The sequence below is a fragment of the Geotrypetes seraphini genome, chromosome 14 (assembly GCF_902459505.1).
Source record: "Geotrypetes seraphini chromosome 14, aGeoSer1.1, whole genome shotgun sequence".
NCBI classification, from domain to species: domain Eukaryota; kingdom Metazoa; phylum Chordata; class Amphibia; order Gymnophiona; family Dermophiidae; genus Geotrypetes; species Geotrypetes seraphini.
Window position 1 is genome coordinate 68,320,546 of NC_047097.1, and position 24,779 is coordinate 68,345,324.

At 43.5% G+C, this 24,779-nt stretch overlaps 1 protein-coding gene and 1 long non-coding RNA gene across 2 annotated transcripts in view; one reads left to right on the forward strand and one right to left on the reverse strand.

The window, feature by feature from the left end:
- The window catches only part of MCTP2 (multiple C2 and transmembrane domain containing 2), a 179,318-nt gene extending 168,583 nt beyond the window's left edge, over positions 1–10,735 (forward strand). Inside the window, 3 exon segments of the mRNA XM_033919914.1 lie at positions 901–1,010; positions 7,355–7,452; positions 9,746–10,735. Of these exon segments, the coding sequence (XP_033775805.1) occupies positions 901–1,010; positions 7,355–7,452; positions 9,746–9,814 (277 nt within the window). The 3' untranslated portion in view covers positions 9,815–10,735.
- Positions 1–24,779, reverse strand: part of LOC117348183 — a 153,140-nt gene that overhangs the window by 30,089 nt on the left and 98,272 nt on the right. The gene's annotated exons all lie outside the window — the stretch shown is intronic.

Consider the following 24,779-nt stretch of genomic DNA (forward strand, 5'->3'; position numbering starts at 1 on the left):
TTAGCCACACCTATGGAGGCACTAGTCATCGTAAAGCCACCATAGTCGCGATGCAGGCGCCATTTTTTATTTTTTTAAGGCGCCTGCAATATTTTTGTGTTAAATGCTTTTTTTTTTTTTTTTTTTTAGACATGGTTTTGCTTTTAAATTAGGAGCCTAACTTATGGCACCACTTATAGAAATATGGGCTAAGGTCTTTAGCCATATCTCATGTTTCCTAATGGATTAAGGACACTAAAGACCAATAAATGAATAATGCTAATTTGACTTTAATTTATTGTAAAAGTGACTTTGTACTGGAATAAACTTACCCTCCTCTTTTACTCAGGTACGCTAACCGTACGCTAACTGATTAGTGGTGCCGATTGGTTAGCGCACCTGAGTAAAAGAGCACAGTACCGGGTTGAGCTTTGGATTCTTGCTCAGAAATAGCTAAGAAGAAAAAATTAAAATTTTTTAAATTGAATCAGGTTGGGCAGACTGGATGGACCATTCGGGTCTTTATCTGCCGTCATCTACTATGTTATGTTATAAATTGCATTTTAATGTGAACAGCATGAGTATTAGATTGTGTTTTTTTAAAACTCTGGCTTCTTAGTAAAATCTTTCCAAATGTTAAATGATAAATACTAATGGGTTTTTTGTTGTTGTTGTTTTTTTAAAGTTTAGTTTCACTTGGCCGTTCTGTCACTCTACCTTTATGCCCAAAAGATAAATCTTCACTTTCTGTTCTATAATATTGTACAAGTACTCATGGGATTATCTTGGACATGCCTTTTCCGTTGTTTGCATCTAATGTTGTGCAGTGTGACCACTATTTTAATGGAATATCCTGTATGTGTAAATTGCCTGGGAAAAGAGCTGACTTTTTTTTTTTTTTCTCTTCGCTCCAATTCACAGCACCTTCAACTGGACAGTGCCTTTCCTGTCTGTCCTTGCCTGTTCAGCGCTTGCCGTAGCAACAATGATTTTGTATTTCATACCTTTGCGGTACATCATTTTAATCTGGGGTAAGTTCTGGTTGTTGAATCTACTCGGATCCGTTTTGGAGACTGGAGGTGAGTAGTTATGAGAGATCTGGTAATCAAGGAGCTATTGAAAAATGGCCAAGTCTCGAGTATTAATTAAATCTCCAGCAAACTCCAGTCCCTTCCTTTCCTCACTCCCTTATCGTTCACACAACCATCAACTTTTACTGTCCAGGATTTTGGGCACATTTAACAGCCAAATAATTTTTTTTTCCAGAGGATAAATCTGAAAAAGTAATTCAAATCAGAATGTCAAAAGAGGATGTACAGAAACAAAGTAAACAGTAGGAATTCACCAGAACCAGGCATTATTTATAAGAGATACACAGTTGGAAAAGTTTTGTTTTGTTTCATTTTTTATTTGTTTATATTGTTTGTTTCAATTAATAATATCAGATGCTTTAACCTATAGCGCAGGTGATTCAAGAATGGCATGCACTATTTAGTGCCCACTAGGGGGAGTCATTCACTAAAGGGCAGTAAGTACTAACCGCATTAGTACACACAAAATAACGTTTTGAAAAGTTGCATAAAACAATGTTTTGAAAAATTATTAAATTTAAATGAATACCGTATTTGAAATGATATGAACTTACAAATTTTCCCAAAGGAAAATCTGGACTCTTGGCCACGCCCCCCAGGACTGCCCAGTTCCGCCCCCAGCCCTGCTCCCAGACGAAGAGAGACTGAACAAATTGCAGCTCTACACTCTCGAGGAACGTAGGGAGAGGGGAGACATGATCGAAACATTTAAGTACCTCACAGGACGTGTCGAAGTGGAAGATGATATTTTCTTTCTCAAGGGACCCTCGGCCACAAGAGGGCACCCGCTCAAACTCAGGGGCGGAAAATTTCATGGCGACACCAGAAAGTATTTCTTCACAGAGAGAGTGGTTGATCATTGGAACAAGCTTCTAGTGCAGTTGATCTAGGCAGACAGCGTGCCAGACTTTAAGAATAAATGGGATACCCATGTGGGATCCCTACAAGGGTCAAGATAAGGAAATTGGGTCATTAGGGCATAGACAGAGGGTGGGTAAGCAGAGTGGGCAGACTTGATGGGCTGTAGCCCTTTTCTGCCGTCATCTTCTATGTTTCTATGACATCCATGCATGCGCAGACATGATGCAATGACATGCATGCGCAAATGCTCCTTCCTGGTGTGATTTTGTCGGGAAGCTTTTGAAAAACCGCCCAGACCCCCTCAAAAGGAGGACGTGTTCAGGGAAATCTGGATATCTGGTAACCCTATATGAAATGGAATATAGAGAACATTGGGAGTGATGAAGAGTTTTAGGTGAAGAGTATTCTTGAGAGTTTCACCTCTGATGGTCCCTTAACAAACCTTGAGATAAGAGTTTTGAAAACCTGTGTTGGATATGACTTTTTGAGGTTGAGTGCTTTTGCTTCATATCTTATCCTGAAAGGTTTTCTGAATTTTGCTAATTCTTTATAGCCTCGTAAAAAATATGTCATTTATACAGCTACAGCCAAAATGGCATTAGTGCATGGGAAAAAACCTGTACAAGGGTACCCAAAGCCCCTTTCTTTTTTTTTACCACAACTTAGTAAATCTGCCCCAGTATGTGAGAGGGTTCATTATTTTCTTTACCGAAAAAAAATTTGGTATTAGATTGAAGCCTACGGTGGCCTCTACCTTCAACTTCAGCCATAGTAGGGGAAAGAATACAAACTGAACAAGGTTCAAGATTGGGTGACCTGGCAGCAAATCACCACCATGTGTGATTGATAGGTAGTTCTGCCTGCACCAGCCAATAGATGAGCTCTTAGCAACCTGGTGCAGTCAGGGTTTGTTCAGTGTGACAGGCCCTTTAACCCTTTCAGGACCATAAGGATCGTAGGCCAATTTTTGTGGTTTTGACGACATTTTTATGGTAAAAAGGGCTTGCAGATGCCAAAAAATTGATTTTTTTTGTGAAATATCATTATTTTTTTAAAAAAAAATCACACTTCTGGCTTATGGACAGTGTGGCAAGTGAATCTTCTCGTCAATCTGGCAATGACGCTAATGAATGAATGTCGGAACCAGTTTGTTTACATAAAGGCAGTATCATATGGAATCCGTACATATCAAATTTAGAACTGTAGACTATCCCAATCAAAATTGATAGGATTTTAAAGTTATGGGACAAATATGTCCCTTGGTCCTGAAAGGGTTAATGAAAAGTATGCAAAGCTGCACCTTGTTTAATAGCTCGGCATGATCAAGCTTAGCGTGATGTTCTCAGTCCTGAAGTTGGATATGAGCGATTGCGGTAGGAGACAATTAAAGCCTCACAGGGGGTGCCATCAAATGTTAATGCCCTGTGCTGCCGTGTTTAGTGTGAATTACAGGATGCCGGATGACAGCTGGATGCCGTGTCGCAAGCTAGTGCCAGCAGCATACTGGTAAGCTGACATGATCCTGCTGTTCTTTCTCTCTGAAAACTGCTGCGGTCCCACTCTGCTTGCCGGCTGGTCTGAAGTGAGCGGCTGAGCCGTATGACGGAAGCAGAGCCAGAGGTGTCCATTGTCAAAAATCCATTTCAGAATAACTAACCTGCCCCTGTGGATAAGTGTAAGGTGATGCATGTCGGTAACAAAAATCTTATATACGAATACAGGATGTCCGGTACAGTACTTGGAGAGACCCCCCAGGAAAGAGACTTGGAAGTACTGGTTGACAAGTCAATGAAGCCATCCACGCAATATGCGGCAGCACCAAAAAGGGCGAACAGAATGCTAGGAATGATAAAGCAGGGGATCACGAACAGATCGGAGAAGGTTATCATGCCGCTATACCGGGCCATGGTACGCCCTCACCTAGAATACTGCATCAAGCACTGGTCACCGTACATGAAGAAGGACACAGTGCTACTCGAAAGGGTCCAGAGAAGAGCGACCAAAATGGTTAAATGGCTGGAGGAGTTGCCGTACAGCGAGAGATTAGAGAAACTGGGCCTCTTCTCCCTTGAAAAGAGGAGACTGAGAGGGGACATGATCGAAACATTCCAGGTACTGAAGGGAATAGACTTAGTAGATAAAGACAGGTTGTTCACCCTCTCCAGGGTAGGGAGAACGAGAGGGCACTCTCTAAAGTTGAAAGGGGATAGATTCCATATAAACGAAGGAAGTTCTTCTTCACCCAGGGAGTGGTGGAAAACTGGAACGCTCTTCCGGAGTCTGTCATAGGGGAAAACACCCTCCAGGGATTCAAGACAAAGTTAGACAAGTTCCTGCTGAATCAGAACGTACACAGGTAAGGCTAGTCTCAGTTAGGGCACTGGTCTTTGACCTGGGGGCCGCTGCGTGAGCGGACTGCTGGGCGCAATGGACCACTGGTCTGACCCAGCAGCGGCTTTTCTTATGTACCCCTAACCATGCCTACTATCTGGTAGGCGCCTTGGATTAGATGCCTACCAGCTAACTAATTGTTTTAAAATGCTTTTTAATGGCACTTTTCATTGAATGCCTCTGTAAGCATTTTGAAGCAGGGAAATACTTATTGTTCCTGAGAGCCAAGTAATTACAGCATATACTCAAATAAAAACCAAGATTTTTGGACCAAAAAAAGTGGCCCAAAAACCAGGGTCTCTGTTAATATTTGAGTCCCCAACCAACAACCGTGGCTTCTGTCCCAACCCAACCTGATCAACAGCGGTGCTGCTTTCCACCCCCCCCCCCCGATGCCCGGCGTTTCTGTCCTCCACAAATCTCCCTCCCCCCAATGACCCAACAGTACCGTCCTCCACAAACCCAAACCTCCACTGATGAAAGGTGCTACTTTCCTCCACAAATCCCTTTCCCCCGATGACCGGTACTACTGTTCTCCCCCTGCTCATTCAGCTTTAGGCTTACCATTCCTTGCAGGGCCGATGTGGGGCCTTGAGCTTCTGCATGCGCTCAAGGCCTGCCAGCTCCTGTCCTCTCTGGGATTCTCTGGAAGAGTGGGAGCCGGTAGGCCCTGAGCATGCGCAGAAGCTCAAGGCCCCACACTAGCCGTCTTTTTTTCCTCCTAAATGCTGTCATTGCCAGGGAGGATAGGCAAGGTGACCTTGTTTGGAAGTAGAGTCTAAAAACAGTAAAATGGAGTTGAGCCTCCAAGGAAATAGATGTGCGGCATCCTAGCACATGTCGGTAATGGATTGTCTCTTTGAAGGAAAAAATGAGAGTACTAGAATGAATACATACTTACTAGAGCTATAGAACTATTGGTACTGCCAGATTTGCGTTCTAGTGATCGGTATGGAGCAACTGCAGTGTACCACTGTTAGTGGATCATATCCTATGCTTATTACATTGTCTCTGGTGCCCGAAATCGGAGACTACTCTTGCTACACAGGATCCAACAGCAGGACAGGTTTGTCATCGGCTGGGAGGACACTGAGGCCTTACCATGATCACCCAAATTTCTAACCTCAGTTTAGAAGAACATAAGAGCATAAAAATTGCCATACTGGGATAAATCGAAGGTCCATTAAGTTCAGTATCCTGTTTCCAACAGTGGCCAACCCAGGTTCCGAGTACCTAGCTAGATCCCAAGTAGTATATTCAAGTCAACCTTTTTTCCCGGGAAACTGTTATCTCGGTTTATATTTGGGTCGGTTTATATTTGAGTATATGTGATAAGAGGTCTAATTTTCTAGACCATGCTAAAATTTGCCATTACCAGAGTTTCCCCTAATAAAGGCTTCAGAGAGACTTTTAATAATTTCTGGAGACGAGATTTTACATTTACTGGTAATCTTAGAGTTTATTGCTGTCGAGGGGTGGGCCATGGCAGCGGAAGAGAACTTAGACCTCCTTCAGCCATGGGCGGGGGGTAGTTTGGTTGTCAGTGGGGTAGTCAGCTGCAGAAGGGAGTGGGTACTCCTCCTGCCAATCATAGTGGTGGGGTATCCGGTGTCTGGCAGGAGGGAGTGGGCATCCCTCCTGCTGGTTGGGGGGGTCCTCTGTCCGCCTCAACAGGCTCAGCTGATTGCGGCAGGGGAATTCCTCCCGATCAGCTGAGCCAGCAGGACTCCCTGAAGCCGTGGCCCAGCTGATTGGGGGTGGGGTGGGGGGAAGATTCCCCTGCTGCGATCAGCTTATGGCTGCTGCGGTCTAGCGGCAAAGATAGACTGCTGAAATGTAGGACAGGGTTTTCCAGGCTTACATTTCAGCCGCATATCTTGGCATGAATCATGGCTATGTAGCTGCTTTAGCCCACCTAATGCCACTTCAGGCGTTGGCCATACCTACTTTAGCATTCCGCAGTCTAAAGCGGCTACATAGCCGTGATTCCAGCCGCCTTTTATTTAGGTGTGGGTGGGTGCCTTAACACTGCCATTTTTTGCTGTTTCTGTGGGCATTTTTCAATTAACAGGCATCGGCCCAGCACTAAGTTTAGGCACTGGTTATAGACTTTGCCCCTAAGGCCCTGATTCTATAAATGGTGCCCCTCCCAACCCCAACCCCCCCCCAACAGTACTTAAGCGATCTTAGGTGCCGGTAGTCACTGAAACCTTAGGCGCACTCCCTTTTTGGCCAGGGTTTTCTTGTCTTTATTTTATTGAGTGCGCCTAAGTCAAACCATGCCCAAAATCTGTCCATTTGCCCAGAATAGGCCCTTAACCTACTTGCTGGTAGGCGCCTTGGAGTAGACGTCTACCTCAAAGTGTTAAGCGCCTACAGAATTAGACACTTACCAGCTCATTTATTTTTTAAGGTTTTTAAAATTGTTTTTAATGGCTCTTTCAATTAACAGTGGCAATTAAGAAAATTAAGTTAGCTGCCTAGATTGGCTAGGCATGCTGATCTAGGCATCATTTATAGAATCAGGGCCTAAGTGCTTTTATATAAATGGTGCTCCGAGTTGAGCTTTATTTATAGCAGTGTATCGCAAACAGTCTGCCTCCTGAGATTTCAGCTGTGCCATGGCACACTGGAAGGAGGAGAGGCGTCGGCGTGGGCTGACTGCCTACAGGACATGCCTCTTGGCGGCAGGGGGTATTGTCCTGTATGCAATCAGCCAGCACCAGCGTCTTTGACCTGGGGGCCGCCGTGTGAGCGGACTGCTGGGCACGATGGACCACTGGTCTGACCCAGCAGTGGCAATTCTTATGTTCTTTGGGACAGAAGTTCAAAACCCGGACTGGCCAAAAAGTCTCCAGCCTTGAACTGGGTAACTTGGCGTCTCTGGTGTACAAGTCAAAACACATAAATATGAGCAGCGTATTCATGGCTTGTGGCCTGTAAATGTCTTTCTACACTAATATTTGACATTTCATATTCTTTATTTAAGAGGCTAAAATCCTAACAAACAACCTGTGTTTCTGTTTCCTCAGGCATCCATAAATTTACTAAGAAACTTAGAAATCCATACGCCATTGACAGTAATGAATTATTAGACTTCCTCTCCAGGGTACCGTCTGACGTTCAGAAGGCAAGTAACCGGCTGCCACTTTGTAGCAGAAGCAGTAGCGTGAAAAACATCTGTAGGCCTCAGGGCCGCAACATTTACTGTATGTGCCGAGTGCATGGCAAAGGGAACCTTCACTATCGTCAACGAAAATAAAAAATAAAATGTCCAGCAAGGTTGAGAGAATCGTCCGCTCATGCGCTGTGTTTCTGCTTGTTTAGCCGTTGTGGCATTGCTCTTCTGTCACACCTCTTCCGATGTCCTTGTCCTCTATTTTCATTCTATAGCTCAATTATGTTTTTAGGAAGCGCCTAAAAACATACCTGTAGTTCATTCTGTAGTTCATCTCCTGTTGCAGAGGTTCTGTTAAGAAGGCTGCCATCTTCTGAAGTGTTTGCGCTGTTGCTACCACCATCTTTATTCCTAATGAGTATGCAATAAGGGCCCGATTCTATAAACAGTGTCTGAAACATAGGCGCCAAGTACTGTGGCGCTTAGGCGTGATTCTATAAAAGATAGGCGCACTTTATAGAATCACACCTAGTGGTGCCTAAAATGGGTTTAGGTATTGATAGACATCCTAACCTTAGGTGCACTTAGGTGCAACCTAACTTTAACTGCACTTAGGTTCAATCTAACTTTAGGTGCATCCTAACCTTAGGTGCACTTAGGTGCATCCTAACCTTAGGTGCACTTTTTTATGCCAGAGTTTTCTTGGCCTAAAAAAATGTGCCCAAGTCTAAAACAGGGACCTTGTTGAAACATGCAAACACCTTCCACTCCCTAACCAAGCCTTCTTTCTGGTAGGTGCCTTGGTTTAGACATCTACTGTCCAATTAAGTGCAATTAACATCAATTACAAGTTAATTGCCAATTATCAGTGCAGATTAAGCTTTTTAAACAGTTAAGTTAGGCACCTAAATCGGCTAGTTTCGCCACGCTACGCACCTAACTTTAGGCATCGTTTATAGAATCTAGGCCTAAGTGGGCACCTTTCCAATATGGTAGCAGTTCTATAAGTGGGTGCTTCCTTTAGGTGCTCCGATGCCATGTGGTGAGAGTCTATTCTATAATGGCATGCGCGGATGCCTTTGCCCGGCGCAATTTTGTCAGGAAGCTTTTCAGAACCCGGACAAAGTGCCAGGTTTTGAAAAGCCATCCAGACCCCAGGATATGTCCTGGGAAATCTGGGCATCTGGTAACCCTACATTTGCTAATCATGAAGGCCCTGATTCCGTAAATGGAGCCTTAACTTCTAGGCGCTGTTGAGCGGAGTTATCAGTCATCCGCTAAGTGCCATTTATAGAAGCAAGCCTATTTTATGTTAAAAAAATGTATATACCGTCTATACCTGTGATCTCAAAGTCCCTCCTTGAGGGCCGCAATCCAGTCGGGTTTTCAGGATTTCCCCAATGAATATGCATTAAAAGCAGTGCATGCACATAGATCTCATGCATATTCATTGGGGAAATCCTGAAAACCCGACTGGATTCGGCCCTCAAGGAGGGACTTTGAGACCCCTGGTCTATACCTAGGCAGATTCCATCAAAACATATTTAATAAGACAATGCAAAAAGTGGTTTTAGGTGTTGGTAGACATTGAAAACTTAGGCACACTCCCATGTAGGCCAGAGTTTTCTTGGTCTAAATGAGTGTGCCTAAGTTAGTTGCCTTCCGCAGCCTAAGTGAAACCATGCCCAAAATCCACTCCAGATTTGCCCCCTAACCACGTCTATTTTCTGGTAGACATCTCGGAGTAGACGCACACCAAGTTAGGAACTTAACAGCTAATTAATTTTAAAAAAAATTAGTTTCTTAATGGCGCTTTCAATTATTGCCACCGATTAAGCCAGTTAAGAAAATTAAGTTAGACACCTAGATTTGGCTAGGCACGCCAATCGAATTGCCTAACCTCAGGCACCGTTTATAGAATCTGGGCCGAAACGCACCGCTGTTCAGTTTCACGCGGAGGCTTTATTAAGCTTATAGAGGGGGAGGGAGTAGGGGAGAGGAATACAAAAAACAAGCGTAAATTCTCACCTATCACAGAGGAATGAGATCAGGTAGAAAACTCATGCATCTCATTATTAAAAAAAAAAAAAAAAAAATCTGCTTTTAATATTTTGTTTCAAGAAATGATGCATGACTTCTCAGATCCTTCCTGCAATTAATCCCCTGTATTCTTGTGTTCAGAGTATGATTCATTACTTCTGCCCATTCCTTAGTTCCCTTGGTTTATCCTCAGGGATCTATTAATGCACACTGCAGTGAGCTAGAGTTACCTAATGGCAAACGTCATGTCTGTTTGTTTTTACAGGTGCAGTACGTTGAATTGAAACCATGCGGTAACTCCGGACCCCTTAGGAAGAAGCGAACCGGTCTTTAGGATGAAAAGTCAGACTCTGGAATGAAGTGCTCACCCTATTTCTTTTTTTTTTCTTTTTTTTTTTTTGTTAATGCGTCAACACTAAAGCTTCTCTTGAGGTGCCTGATGAGTCCTCATGAAAGCGTAGGTTTTGTTTTATCAAAACCAAGCTTGGATTGGCTCTTCCTTTCTCTAAGGAGATGATCCAGCTCGTCAATGGGGGAATTCAGGGATCAGTTAATGTATCACAGAGCTTCACAGCAAACCTTAGTTCTCTTCCAGACGCAGTGAATCAAGGAAAAAAAAAAAAATAAAAAAAGAGAACGGTCACTACTTATTCCACGCGCTTGAGCAAGGCACAAGTCTCGAGTGCATCAAAGCAGCAGGCATCGTCGGAGGAGACAGCGGACGCCAGTTTCATTACATTCTAGAGATTTACATTATGAGCTGGCCTTCTTTAAATCAGCCCACAAAAACTATAGGGACTGATTCAGAAAATCTTCGTGCAGCTGTGGTCCATTCAAGCCGTTTTTGAGAGGGCACGTACCCCCGGAAGCCGAAGAGATACACAAGTTGTAAGTTTACATGTTGGCCAGAGCTCCCGGATTCGCAGCGGATTTGGAAACCAAGTTTGCAGCGTCGAATAGGCTGGGACTCTGGTTTGTGCTAGCCGCAGCATCTTCTACGGATTTCAGCCATCTGTGCGTCAACGCCTAAAGCATATGACCGAGTCCAATGGACCGACAACACTAATATTTGAGAATTGAAATGCTAGTATAATAAATAAAAAATAATGTTGCTAACTGCAACCTTATGAACTAAATAAATACATGGACATTTTTGCACAAAAGAATATATATTCCAAGTACACTTATATAAAATTACCATACAGTTTTCTAGAGCAGAATATCTTCTATGCTGATAAATACCAAAGAGTTTCAATCTGGTCATTTTCTTATTGATGTGTTTGTTCTTTATTTTCCTCTCTCCACGCTTACTTTCTTCTACTTCTGTAGATTGTTAGGGCTGAGGTAGACATTGGAATGCATGGAATATAATAACCCTCAAAATATTATTTATTTGGAACTAGAAACGATGATCCCAATGTTCAAAGCCATTTCCACGGTCATATTCAGTCTGTTAACTGGCTGCCGTAACGTGATCTGGTTATTCAGTTAGCGTGCTGAATGTCACCTCTTACCCTGATTCTATACATGGCTCCCACACTTGCAGGTGCAACTGTTCTTCTAGTTATGAACTAGAGAATGACGCGGGGACAAATTTGTCCCTCGCAGGAGCTCAATTTCCTCGTCCCGTCCCCGCGAGTTTTGTTGCTGGTGTTGTCCCTGTCCCATTTCGCTAAGCTCTGCCTTAACCGCACAAGCCTCAAACACTTATGATTTGAAAGAGTTTGAGGCTTGTGCAGATGAGGACGGAGCTCAGGCATTGGTGGAATAAGACATTATGACATCACAATCTGAGCTCTAGAATGTTGCTACTTAGGATTTTGAAGTGTTTGAAGCTTGTGCAGATGAGGACGGAGCTTAGGCATTGGTTGAATGAGGCATTATGACATCACAATCTCAGCTCTAGAATGTTGCTACTTAGGATTTGAAAGTGTTTGAGGCTTGTGCAGGTGAGGACGGAGCTTAGGCATTGGTGGAATGAGGCATTATGACATCACAATCTGAGCTCTAGAATGTTGCTACTTAGGATTTTGAAGTGTTTGAAGCTTGTGCAGATGAGGACGGAGCTTAGGCATTGGTGGAATGAGGCATTATGACATCACAATCTGAGCTCTAGAATGTTGCTACTTAGGATTTTGAAGTGTTTGAAGCTTGTGCAGATGAGGACGGAGCTTAGGCATTGGTGGAATGAGGCATTATGACATCACAGTCTCAGCTCTAGAATGTTGCTACTTAGGATTTGAAAGTGTTTGAGGCTTGTGCAGGTGAGGACAGAGCGTGCAGGAACAGGGCAGGGACAGGAAAAGAACTCATGAGACGGGATGGGAAAATGAGTTCTTGCGGGGACAGGGAAAAATTTGTTCCCGTGTCATTCTCTACCTGGGAGAAAAGTATAGAAAATTGAATCAATAAATAGTGTGAAAAGTTTCAGCCTCTGAAAACCAGAGTTGGTATTGTGACATCATAATACCTCATTCCACCAATGTCTAAGAGCCAACCTCATCAGTGATGTCACAATGGCTTCATTGACCTATACTCGGCTCACTTTCATTACATTTTGATTTCTAGAGTGTTGCACTGTAGAGAATCTCACTGCACCCTCTTCCAAGTGACACTTTTTCCTTTTATTAGTAAGTCACATCATTTCAAACCTTCATATTGTATTTTAATATTTGCTTACTTAGGACCTCAGAACCACCTCCTCCATCCGTTATTTTCGTACTCTAGAACGGGGAGCTTCTCAGGTGTATTGTCCTCACTGGCCCATAGTAATACCTCTAATACTCGCAAATTTTAGCAATGTTTTACCACTTTGTAAATTTTTAGTATATATATATACACTTCAATTTGTACTTAGCTTTCTCATTTGTACAGCGGCAGGACCCGACATGTTTCGCAGTTGCTTCGTCAGGGATCCAAGCTGTGTATAAAACAACCACATTAATCAATGCTATTGTACAACATTAATGTCCTACTCTGAAATCACACCTCAACGCTCTACTCACCCAGCCGCTAACATCCACCCCTCTCTAACTTTAAATCGCAAAGATGGCGGCGGCGTCTTGAATATCTTTCTTTAAAGGGCTTGTTGCACCAGACCACGCCCCCTATATCCTCTCCTCTCCTATCAGCTTGTATTATCCATTTTAAGGAGGAACCAACCCCAAACATCACCGGACCCATTTAAAATAGCGTTTGCCATTCTATGTCCATGTTTAAACCCCCAGGGAGCACTGTATTAAGACGGTGAATCCACCGTTGTTCTTTCACATTCAAAGCCGCCTCTCTGTTTCCACCCACCCTCCCTTCACTCACACTATCAATCACTCTCCACTTCAGTTCATATACTTCATGTTTTTCATTTAACATATGTTGAACCATTGGAGCCTCGATTTTTCTATTCAATATACGAGACTTGTGCTCGTTTAACCGAACTTTCACTGGTCTGGTGGTTCTCCCTACGTATATTAATTCGCAAGGGCATATTATTATATAAACCACCCCTCTACTATTGCAGTCAGTGATGGATCTAGATTCAATCTTTGTGTGTTTGCCCGGAGCTTCCCAACTATGCCCCTCAATAGTATTTTTGCACCATTGGCATTTACCGCAGGCTTGGTGGTATCCACCTTCAGTTGTCACATACTCATGATATTTTTTGAAATTTAATATTTGTCCAATAGTTCTACCCCGCTGAAAAGCTATCATGGGGAACTCCTGCAAACAATTATGCAGGCTCAATATATGCCAATGCTTCCTCATAATTTCAATAAGCACCTTAGTAGCCCCTGAAAAAGGCAATACACATATGAGACGAGCTTGCTCATCTTTATTTTCCCGTTCCATAATCATTAAGTCCCTATCAGCATACCGCGATCTCAGGTAAGCCTTCCTAAGGGTCCCCTTCGGATACCCCCTACTCAAAAACCTATCCTCAAGTACTGCAGCCTGACGTTTGAATTCTGGAAGTTCGGAGCAATTCCTCCGAATCCTAAAGTACTGGCTGATAGGCAAATTCAATTTTAATTTTTCTGGATGGTGACTAGAAAAATGAAGCAGGGTATTCCGAGACATGGGTTTCCGATAGACTGTGGTAGTAAACCCCTCTGATGTATGTCTTATTGAAAGGTCCAAAAATTCAATTTTATTATGATGGTAAGAATATGTGAACCTAATCTGAGAGTCTCTTGAGTTTAAATACTCTATAAACTCCATTAATCCCTTCTCAGATCCCCTCCATAATAGAAAAATATCATCCAAAAATCTAGTCCAAAAAAGGACATCTTTAAAATAACTGGATGAATACACAAATTGATTTTCATAATTTGCCATGAATAGGGTCGCCACCGAGGGTGCCTGGGTGGCCCCCATGGCCACCCCCTGGATCTGGTTGAAAAACTGACCCTGGAATTCAAAATAATTAGAATTTATGACCCATCGGGCCAACTGTAAAAGAAAGTCCGTGGAGATCCTCCGTGGGAACTCTCGCTTCTCCAATGTGTCTTTTATGATGTCTAGAGCCTTGGATTGGGGAATTTGGGTGTACAGGGAGACCACATCCAACGTCACCATCCATATATCTTCATGAAAGGGTTCCAATTCCTCCAATTTTCGCAGGAAATGGGAGGTGTCCTTCAAAAAGGAGGTAACCTTTCTGGCTTCCGTACTAAGATAGAAATCCACAAACTGAGACAAAGGATCCAGCAAAGAGTCACGAGTGTTCACTATCGGACGACCAGGAGGCGGACTCTGACCTTTGTGAATTTTGGGTACAAAATATATACCCGGTCTTTTAGGGTATTTTTGTATTAGGAACAGCTTGGATCCCTGACGAAGCAACTGCGAAACATGTCGGGTCCTGCCGCTGTACAAATGAGAAAGCTAAGTACAAATTGAAGTGTATATATAAATACTAAAAATTTACAAAGTGGTAAAAAATTGCTAAAATTTGCGAGTATTAGAGGTATTACTATGGGCCAGTGAGGACAATACACCTGAGAAGCTCCCCGTTCTAGAGTACGAAAATAACGGATGGAGGAGGTGGTTCTGAGGTCCTAAGTAAGCAAATATTAAAGTAAGCAAATATCAAAATACAATATGAAGGTCTGAAATGATGTGACTTACTAATAAAAGGAAGAAGTGTCACTTGGAAGAGGGTGCAGTGAGATCTGTTGTGTTCCAAGTTTAAAGCTATTAGCCTTTATTTGCTGGTAGCACTGTAGAGAATGACACAGAGATAAATTTGTCCTCATCCCTGCAGGAATTCTATTTCCCTGTCCTGCCCCATTCCTGTAAGCTCTACCTCAAAGTGTTTGAGGCTTGTGCAGATGAGCTTACAGGAATGGGGCAGGGACAAAAAAAGAACTTGCCGGGATGGGAAAATGAGTTCCCCCGGGGACGGGGAAAAATTTGTCCCCTTGTCATTTTCTATTATAAACTATTACAAATTATGCACATAACTAAAAGGGGAACTCATCAAGCAGTATTAGGGCTTTAAGTCACTGTGACAAACAGCCCTACTGTTGTTGTTCCAAAAATAGCATGGCGATATTTAAGTCATCGAGTGTTACTTAGTAATGAAATGCAAACTATGTAATGATGTGTTTTGCATCTCATTACTATGGAAATCCCCTAACGTGACTGGAAGTTGCATTAGGACCCAAAAAATACTGTCTGTGAGCAACTGGCTGTGCAAAGACGTGGCCCGATGCTGTAGGGCTTTAGCAATGAGTCCCATCCTGGACCCCCCCCCCCCCCCCCCCCATTACTCTCTCAGTGGCTACCTACAAAATCATTGGTGGTCCAGGGAGTTCATCTGATGGGTTCCAAGGAGTGTCCGGTGGGCTGCAAGGGGGATCAGCCAGGAGCAATGCCCAAACGCTCCTGTCCATTTTAGTGCTGGCATTAAAATAGCACCCCTAGTGGCATTTTCACTTGTCTACCACTAGAGGTCATATTTCCATATAAGTAACAGCAGGTTGCTGAATCCCAAGGGCATCAAGGTGCAGTAAAGGTTGAACCTTTTCCACACCTTGATGACCCCTCCCTCCAAATTAGTTAAGAGCCCTTTTAGTAAGCTGTGAAGGTGGTAATGCTCATCTAATTCAAAAACAATAACCTGGCGTGGGATGCATTTGTTTTGAAGCTCCCAAGGTAATTTGTTTTTCTTTTTTTAAGGCTGCATGCTAACGCTGTGCTAGAAATGGGCTTAGTGCATGGGAAAGGCTTGAGTTAGGGTATGCAAAGCCCTTTTTTTAAGCACAGCTTAGTAAAAGATGCCCTTTATTGTCACTTAATTAGTTTTAACAAGTATTAATGGGTATTAATTTGTACTTATGCATGTAAGTACAGTTAGACACTGTTCTAAAATTTCTTGGTTCTAGCGTGTAACTGCAAAAGGAGGGGCAGCATGGGGGGGGGGGGGCAGGTCATGTGCTTAAGCAACTGTGGGGTAGATATACAGCCGGCGGTGGCCAGCGTTTTGCCGACCGCCAATAGCTTTATGCTGGGATACTCAATGCCCGGCACTGAGGTCCAGATTCTGTAACTGTTGGCCACCGATCGCGTGTCAATCAAGCGATGACGCCCGGTACAGAATCACACCTCCGTCAAAGGTAGAGGCAGAAAATGTAGGCCGGGGTTTTCGGGGCCTACATGTCCAGCGCCTCTCCTTGATGTGCATCACATCTCCGGAGGTGCTTTAGGTCGTCTAACGCCACTTTCGGCATTTGCCACGCCCACAGTGGCGTTAGGCGGCTTATAACACCTACAGAGATGCAATTCCAATGCTGATTTTTTAGGCGCTGTTAGGTGCATTGAAACTCAGTTAAAAACATTGTTTAAATACCTTTTTTTAAAAAATGAGCTTAGGCATCTATCGGCACCTAAAAAATCTGCGCTGGTTAGAGAATCCAGGCCTGAATATCTGTGCATATAGGATTGGCTAAAACTTAACTGGTAAAAGGGTTCTTTTACTAAAGCCATGGCAAAAGTGGCCTTAGCATGTCACTTACAGGGATCTTTCCTGCATGTTAAGGGTGGAACAGGGTGAGATGTGGGCAGAATGGGGCGGGGCTGGATGGAACTGGGCGGGCCTGGATTCTGGAACCCCAAATAGTAGCACCATTCCAGAATCCCAAAGAGCAACAAAAGATTCTAGAACCCCCAAAGAGTATCAAGATTCCAGGCAGACTCTCAAAGAAGAGCAAGATTCCGGAACCCCAAAGAGTAGCAACATTCCAGAATCCCAAAGAGTAACAAAAGATTCTAGAACCCCCAAAGAGTATCAAGATTCCAGGCAGAATCTCAAAGAAGAGCAAGATTCCGGAACCCCAAAGAGAAGCAACATTCCAGAATCCCAAAGAGTAACAAAAGATTCTAGAACCCCCAAAGAGTATCAAGATTCCAGACAGAATCTCAAAGAAGAGCAAGATTCCGGAACCCCAAAGAGTAGCAACATTCCAGAATCCCAAAGAGTAACAAAAGATTCTAGAACCCCCAAAGAGTATCAAGATTCCGGAACCCCACAGAGTAGCAACATTCCAGAATCCCAGAGTAACAAAAGATTCTAGAACCCCAAAGAGTCTCAAGATTCCAGGCAGAATCTCAAAGAATAGCAAGATTCCGGAAATCCAAAGAGTAGCAATATTTCATGCTATCGATCCAGTGGCTTCCCCCATGTGGCTGGAAAATGAAACATTTTCCCTATTTTCTGAATTAACGGCCATGCGCTAATTTTGCCATTAACATGTGACTATTATAAAAGCTTACCGCCTGAGCCCCTACCTGTTTTGTAGGCAGTAAGGGCCCCTACGCTACCACTACGCTAATCAATTTGCATGTGTCAATGCCTCACACCTTAACTGATTAGCACTGACACATCCATTCTCCAACCCCCTAACACGCTGCCTTCTGGGAAAATACAGAATATGTTTTTTAGCACATGGTATATGCGCACAAAACGGCAAATTTGCTGCAGGACGCTGGCGCTTACTGCCTGAATTTGGATTTTCAGTGCCGGCGGCCATAAAAGACCTGGATATTGAGTGCCAGTAGCCAGACACGGCCCGTGCTGAATATCTGGGTCTAAATCGCTGTCTGCCGCAGATTTTTTTTAATGGTGTTAAAAAAAAATTTCTGCCCACGAATGCTGAATAAAAGTCTACATTTTTGTTGTTCATATAAGTATTTCTTATATATTTTGAGATTTAAACTATGTTGTATGTTTTTGGAGGCTAAACTTCAGATGAAATTTTATCAATGTTAGTAAAGACTTTTTTTCTACTCTGTAAATAGCACAAACTTAATAAAAGTGACTGGCGACCCCATTTGTCACTTTCACTGGGCAATAATGGATTTGAATGAATAATCATCTTAAATGGAGAAACGTGTGTTTTCAACTGTATGGTTAAAATTTGTTGAGGGTGTAATTTTGTTTTTTGGGGGGAGAAATAAAAAAAATATTTTTTTGCACTTTGAAATCAAATCTGTTTAGTCAGCTTGGACTGTACATACTCATGAAAATTGAGAAGAAAGGGGACTGGTTCTGTACTAAAACCAACCACTTTTAAAACCTGTACCTACCACCCTCCCTCGAGTGTAACCCCCTGAATTCACCAATTGGGTAAGTTTAAGCCATCAAAATTGCTGTCCCAGAGACGTTCCCAGTGCAAACTTACGATAACCAGTCAGTACCAGCCAAACAAATAGGCCTGGGCCTGGCATGGCAAATGTATCAAATCCCATTAGGATTTAAAGGGCTTTAGTGCTTTTGCCGCATGTCACTCATTACCAGAGCTTGATAAAAGAGGGCCTTATTTTTTATTTAGGGATTTAGCCCACACCTTTATCAGTAGTAGCTCAAGGGCAGTTACATTCTAGATATTTCTCCGTCGCTGGAGGGCTTGAAACGGGTAACACAGGGCTTGAAACGTAGTAGACAGAGCGTGGGCCCGAGCTACTGTCTCCTGTCTTAAAAAGTGAGCTTAATGGAAAACAAAAATCCCACATTAACTGCTGAACTCGGGAGTGGGTGAAAGAGGAGTGTGGCATGGGCTCTGACAACTAGCACAGAGGTCAGTACTGTTTACTTGCAGTCAAAACTAGGGTTACCGGACATCCGGATGTACCCGGACACGTCCCCTTTTTAGAGGACATGTCCGAGCATCCGGACGGCTTTTCAAAACCCGGCACTTTGTCCGGGTTTGGAAAAGCTTCCAGCTTGGGATGTCAGGAGGGCATCTGTGCACGCATGGATGAAATGCAATGATTTCAAGCGCATTCGCACATGTGTGTGATGTCATCATGTAACGCATGCGCAGGTGCCTTCCTGGAAGCTTTTCAGTCGGGACGGGGCTGGGCAATGAGAATGGGGTGTAACAGAGCGAGACGTGGGCAGAATGGGGCAGGGCTGGATGGAACTGGGTGGGCCTGGAGGTGGGGCCATGTGTCCAGCTTTTATAAACATAAAATCTGGTAACCCTAATCAAGACTGCTGAGCACAGCTGAAATTGTCGCCACCGCAAAAGATGTCTGTGAATGCAGTGGCGCTGCTGGTAGTCTGATAGTGTGACAGCCTTCTCCTTAACAGAAGAATAGCCTTACTGGGTCATATCAATGGTCCATCAAGCCCAGTAGCCCATTCTCACGATGGCCAATCCAGGTCACTAGTACCTGGCCGAAACCCAAGGCTAAATATTCCATGCTACCGATCCAGGGCAAGCAGTGGCTTCCCCCATGTCTTTCTCAATAACAGACTATGGACTTTTCCTCCAGGAACTCATCCAAACCTTTCTTAAAACCAACTATGCTATCCACTCTTAAACAATTTCTGGCAATGCGTTTCAGAGCTTAACTATTCTCCGAGTGAAAAAATATTTCCTCCTATTTCTTTTAAAAGGATTTTCCTAAAACTTCATAGAGCGTCTCCTAGTTTTTGTAATTTTGACAGAGTAACAAATCGATCCACTTGTACCCGTTCTACTCTACTCAGGATTTTATGTCCTTCAATCCCAACATCCATCAAACTCTCAAGCCCTGTCCTCAGTCATCAAATATCCTTCCAATCATTTGATCACCCACCAGACCCCTAATGGTATGACCCAATCCCTCCTGACAAAAACCTCACCTCTAACAGAAATCCTACTCCCAAAAGAAACTCCTTCTCCAAGTACTATCCTCTCTCCAGGATTTAGCTAGGGGTCATCAATGGGGTCCTAGGCAGGAGTGATCTTTCTCCTCTGTGTTATAGCAATTTCCATTTCTTCACAGCCATAACTTGTATGATAGCCTGTGAAATTTGGGTTCATAACTCAACAAGACACTGCTCTTCTCGGGGTCAGGTCCCCTAATTCTCCCTCCAAAGAAACAATTATCTGTCCTCTCATGAGAATCAAAGAGTTGTTTTGGTTCTGGGAAGGAATCCAATCTAAACTTGACATGTAGATGTTTTCATTTCAGGCAGAGTAAGCTCCTGCTGGTTGGGCAAATAACCCAACAAAAAGTATTTTGGTTTGTCGTTCTGCAGATCTCTCTGAATGAGAAAAATTCCTCTCGGCCTGCTGGCTGGACATACAGTGCATACACTTTGCATAGGGCATCTGATGTGGAAATCAAATGTTTAGGTCCATCTATTCACCAAAGAAACACATATTGGCAATATTACACAACTAGAGAAGCCAGTTCAATAAAAGGGCACATTTACGAAAAGTGTGGCATCTCTGCAGGCTTGATAGGAATAAGCAGCACCATGTATATGAGGGTGGTTTGAAATGTTTGGTGAAAAACACACGTTGAACAACAAAGTCTCCATCGAGGGCTATAAACGTAGTCCAGCGAGTTTTCAGTTTTTTCGTATTGTAGAAAAAATAGCTTATGAACAAACTGGAAACTAAACTAATCTAAACCTTAGGCTTATATATTGCATCTTCTCTATAACAGTAGAGCTCAGCACGGTTTACAAGAAAATTAGAAAGGAAAACAGATACAATATGGATTTGGAAGAGTATGGAGAGGAGCGGAATTTGCAACTGTGAAAATAGCCAAGTTTTCAGATGTTTTCAAAATGGTTGGAAAGATCCCAGATCGCTCAGTTGACTAGGAAAATCATTCCACAGCTCAGTAATTTTGAAAAGTAGAGACTTCCCTGGTTTGCCAATGTAGGTAACGCCTTTCAACGTAGGAAAGGACAATTTAAATTTTGGAGTAGATCTGGTAATGTCAGATCTTACAGAATGCCAAGACAGAGGAATTAAAGGAGGAAGGATGCCCTGCAAGATCTTAAATGTTAAGCCCTGGAAATTATTGGAAGCCAATGAAGTTTTTGCAGGAGCAGCGAGAAGTGATCAAATTTACTTTTTGCAAAGATCAGCCTAGCAGCGGTATTCTGGATCAGTTGAAGTCTCTGAAAGCTTTTCTTGGTCAAGCCTAAATAGACCGAATTACAATAATCTAGCCTCGAAAGGACAATTGATTGAACAAGGACAGCAAAGTGTTGATGATGGAAACTCGCTGGACTAAGTGTATAGCCCTCGATGGAGACATCATTTAACTTGCTTTTTTACTAAACTTTTCAAACACCCTCGTACATGTAAGGTACAATTTGCTTCTTATGGGCCTGATTATATAACATGACATCCAATGTGAGAAGTCCAAAAAGGCACCTATTTTAAATGTAACTTATGATCACAACATGCTGTAGGTGCCTGTGTGATTTTAAGAAATAGGCACCCAATTCCATCTTTAATCTTATCTATTGTTTTGCCTTTTGTCTTTGTTTTGTTCTATTTCTATCATTTAAATTTCTCCAGAATTCTACTGTTCAACGGCTCCCCCTTCTGCTTCTATTCCTTTCTCTCCTCTCTTCTACCTTCCAAAGTATTTAGATCAATGCTGTCTTGTTAAAATGTTTATTTTATTCTTATTTTTCCTCTAACTCTACTTTTCACTTCTCTATTACCCTCCAGGTACTTTAGTTAGATTGTGAGCCTTCGGGACAGTAAGGGAATTTTTCAAGTACCTTTCTTATTTCTAATCTTAATGTATATTTTCTGTAAACCGCTTAGAACCTAACGGATGTAGCGGTATATAAGAAATAAATTACATTACATTACATTACATCTCCAACAGCATGCAGATTTACACCTACCACAAGGCAGTTGTAATTGTGTGGATGAGCTCTCCTAGAACAACGCTATAGCTTACCACCAAGACGTAGGTGCCGCAATGGGGCAAGCGTAGCAGAATCTATAATAGCTTCAAGATTCTTGATCCTCTACAATCAGCCTTTTGCCCCCAACACTCCAAAGAGACTGACCCTCATCAAAGTCTGCAGTGACATGTTCATGGCCAGATCTAAGGGCCTTTACTCGATCCTCATCCTTCTTGACCTGTCTGCTGCCTTTGATACTGTTAATCACAGCTGACTCCTTGATACACTGTCCTCGCTTGGATTCCGTGAATCCGTCCTCTCCTGGTTTGTCTCCTACCTCTCCCAACGCAACTTTAGTATATGTGATGGGTCCTCTTCTGCTGCTACTCATCTAGTGGTTGGCGTACCCCAGGGTTCTGTCTTAGGACCTCTTCTCTCTCTTTCTTTCGGTGTTCCCTCTAAGCTGAGCAGGTGTCCTCCAGCTGCATTGCTACCACTAGGGGGTGGAATATTTTCAGTCGCTAAGGACAGGTATGTTCCCTGGAGTCCTGCAGAACTTGCCTGTCCCTCACAATTGAAAAATGTGACAGTAAAACAGCACCCTCTATTGGTGAGACTGTGGGTGGAGGACTCCTGCTCAGCTTAGAGGGAACAGTGCCAGTATCACCTATATGCTGATAACTACCAGATCTAGCTCTCCACACCCAAACTTTCACCTAAAGTGCAAGAAAAAGTCTCTGCCTGTTTGGCTGACATTGATGCCTGGATGTCCTGATGTGATCTGAAACTAAACATGTCCAAGACTGAGCTGTCATCGTTCCAGTGTCCTCTGCTGGCAACCTTGGGGTCGTCTTCAATTCCGACCTCTCATTTTCTACGCACATCCAACAAACTGCTAAGGCCTGTTGCTTCTATCTCTACAACATCACCAAAATTTGCCCCTTCCTCTCTGAGCACCCTTGTCCACACTCTCGTAACCTCACACCTAAATGACTGCAATCTGCTTCTAACTGGTCTCCCGCAGTGCAGCCTCTCCCCCTTGCAATCTGTTTAAAGCTCTACTGCACGACTCTTCTTCTACAAACCTCGCTACTCATGTCACCCCTTTCCTTAAATCATTTCACTGACTCCCTATCTGCCTTCAAATACAGTTCAAGCTCCTATTGCTGATCTGCAAGTGTGTTCATTCTGCTGCCCCTCAATATCTCTCCTCGCTTCTCTTTCCTTATACAGCTTCCAGAGAACTCCGTTCCTCAGATAAAGTCACTCTTAGCTGCACCCTTCTCCTCCACTCTCAATTCCAGACTTTGTTCCTTTCATCTAGCTGCCCCCTATGCCTGGAATAAATTACCTGAGTTTGTCCGCCAAGCCCCTTCCCTTGTTTAAAAGCAAACTGAAAACCCACCTTTTTGATATAGCCTTCAATCCATAACCCTACTCCCTACTGCCCACCAACTCAGCCACCTGATTAATTGTTCCCCTTAACTGTATCCATGACATCCTGTTTATCTGTCTTGTCTGTTTAGATTGTAAGCTCTTTTGAGCAGGGACTGTCTTCTTTATGACTGTGTACGCCTGATAGCGCTATAGAAATAATTCATAGTAGTAGTGTGAAGAGTTTCATTCTTTGGGAAGCAGAGCTGAGATTGTGATGTCATAATGCCTCATTTCACCAATAAGAGCCAACCTCATCAGTGATGTCACAATGGCTTGATTGTCCTGAACTCCCCTCTGCCCTCCAACCCAGCCGGCTGATTAACCGTTCCCCTTAACTGTATCCATGACACCCTGTTTGTCAGTCTTGTCTGTTTAGATTGTAAGCTCTTTTGAGCAAGGACTGTCTTCTTTGTGATTCTGTAAAGCGCCTAGGTCAATGTTTTCCAAACCTGGTCCTGGAGGCACCCCAGCCAGTCAGGTTTGAGAGTATCCACAATGGATATTCATGAGAGAGATTTGCATGCACTGCCTGCAATTCTCTCATGAATATTCATTGTGACTAGCCCAAAAACCTGACTAGCTGTGGTGCCTCCATGCAGTGGCGGGGTGGTCAATCCGTCCTAAGCGCAATCTTCCTCGAGGCGCTGGCACCCTTCCTGCTCTCCGCCTCTTCCCACTCCTCCCTCTACCCCGCGCTTACAAAATATACTGTATATAATACAGCATGGAGAGAAACACATCGTATCGCAGGAAACAGAAACTAGAGAGAGGCCAGAGCAACCCTGCCTGAAGCGAAGCAGATGGTGGGTGCAAAAGCGGTAGGATCAAGGCTTATAGGCATCAGTAAAAAAGAAAGTTTTTAAGCTAAGGCTTAAATCTTACAGAGTATTTTTGTAAACATAGCCTAGGAGGAAACGCATTCCAGAATGTGGGGCTGGACTCACTGAGGATTCTGGCACATATTAAGTCAAAGCAGATGGTGCAGAATGATGGATTTACTAAGCAGTTGCTCTGGGATAAGCAAAGTGCTCTAGACCAGTGTTCTTCAACCACCGGTCTGTGGACTGGTGCCGGTCCACAGAAATTCCCTGCCGGTCCACAGTGCGATCGATGCGGCATTGTCTTTGGGCCAGCTCCCTCTTCCTCAGTGCTGCAGTGCACAAAGCCGTGGACAGAGGCTCCTACGCGCGTCCTGCGCCTGAACTGTAAGCCTTCTCTCTGACATCGCAACGTCAGAGGGAAGGCTTCCAGATGAGGCGCGGGATGCGCAAAGAGCTGCTGCCACGGCTTTGTGCAGTGCAGCACTGAGGAAGAGGGAGCTGGCCCGAAGATAACACCGGGGGAGGAGGGGGGGAGAGGCAGCATAAAAAAGATTTTAATCCGATGTATGCATTTGTATTGTAACTATTGCATGATTTGTACTGTGATTGATTGTTGTAAACCGCCTAGAACTCTTAGGTATGGCGATATATAAAAATAAATTATTATTATTATTAATATTAATAAAATGGCCAGGCGGGAGCAAGCCAGAAGGCAAGGCACAGCATGGAGGGAGGGAGACAACAACGGTAGGGGGGAATGAATTTATTTTTTAATTTAGTGATTGAATTGTGTCAGTTTTGAGTATTTACATCTGCTGTCTGTATTTTGTACTGTTCAGGAAGAAATGCATTTGTTTTTTTTCCTCTGGGGTTAAGGACATAAAGACATAAGC